This window comes from Chrysemys picta, unplaced genomic scaffold (assembly GCF_011386835.1).
Source record: "Chrysemys picta bellii isolate R12L10 unplaced genomic scaffold, ASM1138683v2 scaf3120, whole genome shotgun sequence".
NCBI classification, from domain to species: Eukaryota; Metazoa; Chordata; order Testudines; family Emydidae; genus Chrysemys; species Chrysemys picta.
The window spans coordinates 1,039-6,981 of NW_027055822.1; the positions used below are offsets into that span (position 1 = coordinate 1,039).

General features: G+C 50.3%; 1 protein-coding gene across 1 annotated transcript; it reads left to right on the top strand.

The window, feature by feature from the left end:
* Positions 1-237: 237 nt before the first annotated feature.
* On the top strand, positions 238-2,429 carry LOC135980410 (uncharacterized). The gene is made up of 2 exons (XM_065580412.1): positions 238-865; positions 1,860-2,429. The coding sequence occupies exons 1-2, from the start codon at positions 289-291 to the stop codon at positions 2,333-2,335; spliced, it is 1,053 nt and encodes a 350-aa protein (XP_065436484.1). The 5' UTR covers positions 238-288; the 3' UTR covers positions 2,336-2,429.
* The last annotated feature ends 3,514 nt before the right edge of the window (positions 2,430-5,943 follow it).

A 5,943-nucleotide genomic window follows, 5' to 3' on the forward strand; every position in this document is an offset into this window, starting at 1 on the left:
AATTCGACTTCTGTACTCCTCCCCGACGAGGGGAGTAGCGCTAAATTCGACATGGCCATGTCGAATTAGGCTAGGTGTGGATGGAAATCGACGCTAATAGCTCCGGGAGCTATCCCACAGTGCACCACTCTGTTGACGCTCTGGACAGCAGTGCGAGCTCGGATGCTCTGACCAGCCACACAGGAAAAGCCCCGGGAAAATTTGAATTTGAATTCCTTTTCCTGTCTGGCCAGTTTGAATCTCATTTCCTGTCTGGACATCGTGGCGAGCACAGCAGCACTGGCAACGATGCAGAGCTCTCCAGCAGTGATGGCCGTGCAGTCTGGGAATAGAAAGAGAGCCCCAGCATGGACTGATCGTGAAGTCTTGGATCTCATCGCTGTGTGGGGCGATGAGTCCGTGCTTTCCGAGCTGCGATCCAAAAGAAGGAATGCAAAGATCTACGAGAAGATCTCTAAAGACATGGCAGAGAGAGGATACAGCCGGGATGCAACGCAGTGCCGCGTGAAAATCAAGGAGCTGAGACAAGGCTACCAGAAGACCAAAGAGGCAAACGGACGCTCCGGATCCCATCCCCAGACATCCCGTTTCTACGAGGCACTGCATTCCATCCTCGGTGCTGCCGCCACCACTACCCCACCAGTGACCGTGGACTCTGAGGATGGGATACTGTCCACGGCCGGTTCCTCAGACATGTTAGGGGACGGGGAAGATGAGGAAGGAGATGAGGAGGGCGAGGCAGTTGGCAGCTCTCACAACGCTGATTTCCCCGACAGCCAGGATCTCTTCATCACCCTTACAGAGATCCCCTACGAAGCGTCCCCAGCCATTACCCCGGACACAGAATCTGGTGAAGGATCAGCCAGTAAGTGTTGTAAACATCTAAACATTTATTTTTAACAAAACAGGAATATTAACAATTAAAAGAATGGGTTGTTCATGATTAGTGTGCCCTAGGCGCTTAACGGTTTAGTAAGGGGCAGTGCAAGTTTTGAAAAGAAATCTAGCAATGTCCGGTTTTCAGTGATTGTCCTGCACAAGCCGCTCTACTGTGTATTCCCTGCTACTGCAGCTACAGTAAAATGCGGTCTATATGTGCGGGGATAGAGCAGTAATCCTCCTGGGACATCTCGATGAAGCTCTCCTGGAGGTAACTTGAAAGCCGTTGCATGAGGTTCTTGGGGAGAGCGGCCTTATTGGGTCCTCCGAAGTACGACACGTTGCCGCGCCACGAGATTATCAGGTACTCGGGGATCATTGCTCTGCACAGCAGGGCGGCATACGGCCCTGGTCTTTGGAGGCTTTCCCGGAGCATTCTCTCTTTGTCGCTCTCGGAGATCCTCATCAGGGTGATGTCGGCCATGGTGACCTGCTTTTAATTAGGTAGGGGAATGTTAGTGTTGGGACTGCTTTCCCGTTCCTTTACAGAACTGTCACCGCTGGTTTGCAGCCACGCGGTGGAGGCGGGAGAGGGGCAGCCGAAAGGGATCGTTCCCGGGGACAGCCGCGAGGGTGTGGGACAGGGGCAGAGTTCCCGCTTGCCGGATTGCTGGCAGCAGGGACTGACATTGATTTAAATGTGAAATGAGGCCAGTGGTAATATAAAAGTTTTAAACTGCCACAAGTGTACGGCTTACCATGTCTGCCTGCAACAGAAATTCCGTTGTGCTGCCTCGCTTCTCAAATGTGCTGTTCAAGACCCCAGGCACAGAATGCGAAGGCCGAGAATTCGACCTTGTGCTGAGTGCGCATGTGAAAGGTGCTGTGCATGGTCTTGTTCACAGAGAAAGACTATGTTCTTTGTTCACAACTACATTTATCTTTCAGAGGAATTCACTCCCTTTTTCCCATTTCCACAGCCCCGTCTGCGACTGTCTCACAACCTAGCCTGGAATCACACTCCCAGAGGCTAGCGCGGATTAGGCGTAGGAAGAAGAGGACACGGGAGGACATGTTCTCTGAGCTTATGGCCTCTTCCCAAGCCCAGGCAGCACAGCAGACCCAGTGGCGGGAGAACTTGACCCGAATGCACCAAGCCAACATGGATCGGGAGGAGAGGTGGCGGCAGGAAGACCAGCAGGCGACTCAAACGCTGCTTGGACTACTGAGGGAGCAAACGGACACGCTCCGGCGCCTTGTGGATGTTCTGCAGGAACGGAGGCAGGAGGACAGAGCCCCGCTGCAGTCCATCTCTAACCGCCCTCCCCCGCCACCAAGTCCCATACCCACCTCACCCAAAGTGCAAAGAAGGAGAGGCGGCAGAGTCCCTGCTAACTCTCACTCCACCCCTGCAGAGAGCTCTAGTAGCAGAAGGCTCTCATTTCCCAAAATTTGAAAAGTTCTTTCCTTCCCGCCTGACACAAGCCCACGTCCAAGTTTCACCTCCCAATGCCATGTGTAGTTGATAATAAAAAATTCGTTTCTGTTAACTACTGTTTCAATCATGTTCTTTTGGAGGAGGAGGGGAAAGGGGGTTGGAAATTGGACAGGACAGTCTCCTTTGGCAGGGTACATAGTCGGGGGCAGGCACAGCAGCAGGGCACATACACAGTGCAGTGATGCAGTGACTAGTTGCCCCGGTTAGTCTGGGAGGTTGTTTTGATGTAATGTTGGGGGGGGTGGGTTGCTCTGTGACTTTGTGGCGGGGGAGGGCAGTTACAGATCTTAAGCGCCGGTCCTTAGACAGGATCACAGAGCCACACAGCATGGAATCTGTAACCGTCCTCCCCCTGCCACAAAGTCAAATAGACCTCCCATACACACAGTCCCGATCAGGAGGGGTGACAGGCTCCGTTGAAACAAGCATCCCACCGCAGCGGAGCCTGTCAATCCTTGAGTTTAGAAGCTGCATTCGCATCACAACACTAGACCCGCCCCGCACCACAGTCTGCGTCCCAGTTTTAAAAAATTCCCGCTAAAACAGTATTAAAGAAAACGGTGTGCTTTAACAAAGTAGAACTATTTTTATTTCGACACGTGTGTTGGAGGGGGGGTGAAGGGGGTATGTAACTGGATAGGATAGTCAACATTACCTGGGTAAAGAAACGGGGGCAGGTTTAGCTTCTCAGTACACAAACTATAAAATCACAGGTTACCCTGCTCACTCAGGAACTTTGCTTTCAAAGCCTCCCGGATGCACAGCGCTTCCCGCTGGTCTCTTCTAATCGCCCGGCTGTCTGGCTGTGAGTAATCACCAGCCAGGCTATTTTCCTCAACCTCCCACCCCGCCATAAAGGTCTCCCCCTTGCTCTCACAGAGATTGTGGAGCACACAGCAAGCTGCTATAACAATGGGGATATTGGTTTCGCTGAGATCACAGCGAGTCAGTAAGCTTCTCCATCTCCCCTTGAGACGGCCAAAAGCACACTCCACCACCATTCTGCACTTGCTCAGCCGGTAGTTGAAGAGTTCTTTTTCAGTGTCCAGGGCGCCAGTATAGGGCTTCATGAGCCAGGGCATTAGCGGGTAGGCTGGGTCCCCGAGGATGACTATAGGCATCTCCACATCCCCAACAGTTATTTTGTGGTCCGGGAAGTAAATACCTTGTTGCAGCCGTCTAAACAGACCAGAGTTCCTGAAAACACGAGCGTCATGAACCTTGCCCGGCCATCCCACGTAGATGTTGGTAAAACGTCCCCTGTGGTCCACCAGTGCTTGCAGCACCATGGAAAAGTATCCCTTTCGGTTAATGTACTGGGTGGCCTGGTGGTCCGGTGCCAGGATAGGGATGTGAGTTCCATCTATGGCCCCACCGCAGTTTGGGAATCCCATCGCTGCGAAGCCATCTATGATCGCCTCCACGTTTCCCAGGGTCACTACCTTTGGCAGCAGTACATCAACGATTGCCTTCGCTACTTGCATCACAACAACCCTCACGGTAGATTTGCCCACCCCAAACTGGTTCGCGACTGACCGGTAGCTGTCTGGCGTTGCAAGCTTCCACAGGGCTATGACCACTCGCTTCTGTACACTCAGTGCAGCTCGCAACCGGGTGTCACTGCGCTTCAGGGCAGGGGACAGCAACTCACAAAGTTCCAGGAAAGTTCCCTTCCGCATGCGAAAGTTTCGCAGCCACTGGGATTCATCCCAGACCTGCAGCACTATGCGGTCCCACCACTCAGTGCTTGTCTCCCGTGCCCAGAATCGCCGTTCCACGGCATCAACATGACCCATTGCCACTGTGATGTCCTCGGCGCTGGGTCGCCTGCTTTCTGACAGGTCTGTGCTACTCTCAGACTTCAGGACATCACCGCGGTGCCGTAGCCTCCTTGCCTGACTTTTCTGCATCTGCCTCAGGGAAACCTTTATGATAAGCTGCGAGACGTTGAGAGCGGCCACAACTGCAGCGATGGTCGCAGCGGGCTCCATGCTCGGAGTACAGTGGCGTCCGCGCTGTCAATGACTGGAAAAGCGCGCGAACTGTTTTCCCGCCGGCGCTTTCAGGGAGGGAGGGCGGGAGTGATGGACGGATGACGACAGTTTCCCAAAAGCACCCTCGACTCATTTTGTTACCCAGAAGGCATTGCCGGCTACACCCAGAATTCCAATGGGCAGAGGGGACTGCGGGAACTGTGGGATAGCTGACCACAGTGCACCGCTTCGAATGTCGACGCTATCACCGTTAGTGTGGACGCACAAAGTCGAATTACTGTCCTTAGTGTGGACACACACGTTCGACTTTGCAATATCGATTACAAAAATTCGATGCAAGTAAAATCGAACTACTCTCGTAGTGTAGACAAGGCCTAAGAGGAGAACTAAATTATTGGATTCTAAATTCTTTAGGGTTGGGCAATGTGATTTAGGATTTGTCTACACATAAGTCAAACTAGTTGCAAAACTCTGTCAGACCCTCCTCATTTGATTCAAGAATGACTTATTTTTATTTAGCTTAAATCTGTTCCTAATTGATTTAACTCTCTATAAGCCAGGTTTATATTGATTTCAGGGGTCCATGCAACCTTTTGCACTGATTTGACCAACTTGATTTTAAATCACACCTGTTGTTAAACCATGGCTACTAAAGATGCAGACATGCCATTACCTTGCCTCCCACCAGGTGCTGCACACCCTCGTGTAACCACATGCACACCCTCATGGTCCTCTCGGGGGGGCGGTGGCTAGCACCTCTCAGGATCAGGTCTTAGATTCACGCAGATTCCCTTCCCTAATGAGTTTACCGTCTCATGGCTTTCTTGTGCTCTCAGAGACGTTAAAGAGAGTGCTGCCATTGATTTCATATGGTTATAAAGTGCAGTGTAAATCTGTAATGCTGGATACATGCTTTTTATTATTAACAGTAATAAAATGTGCTTAAATTAAGCTTGTTATGGCGTCATAATTAGGAATACATGCTGTTAACATGCATTTGTAGTAGGCAGTTGTTACACTGTAGTGTCTAAATATAAGATAAAACACAGAACTGCTGTTACATTATACTGGATTTATTTATTAACATATGTCTAAAAGAGCTTTAGACTTACTGATTCATAGATTCTAAGGCCAGAAGGGACCATTGTGATCATCTTGTCTGACCTCCTGTATAACATAGGACATAGAACTTCCCCAAAATCATTCCTAGAGCAGATCTTTTAGAAAAATATTGAAATCCAATTAAATCCAGACTTGATTTAAAAATTGTCAGTGATGGAGAATCCACCACAACCCTTGGTAAATTGTTCTAAATTGTTCCACACTCAAAACAATGTGTCACATTCACACAGTCGTTTATTTTCCGTCTTTCTTTTTATAACCACAATTAAAAATGGAGGAAATTCAAGCAAAAAGCTGCGATGCTCGATACTGTTGCGGATGTGATTGGCACCTGGAGAAGAGAAACAACTAGTCCCGTGTGGGTATTGGAGAGATTTCTAACGTTTACCCCACTCGTTCAGTGGCTGCAGTGGTCTGCTCACAGAAAACTCATTGCAGATTCAGGGCCTT

Excerpts from the sequence above, each read along its gene's own strand:
- LOC135980410 (XM_065580412.1), top strand. The coding sequence starts at position 289 with ATGCAGAGCTCTCCAGCAGTGATGGCCGTGCAGTCTGGGAATAGAAAG. Across the intron at positions 866-1,859 it reads ATCTGGTGAAGGATCAGCCA|CCCCGTCTGCGACTGTCTCA; the intron begins GTAAGTGTTGTA and ends CCATTTCCACAG.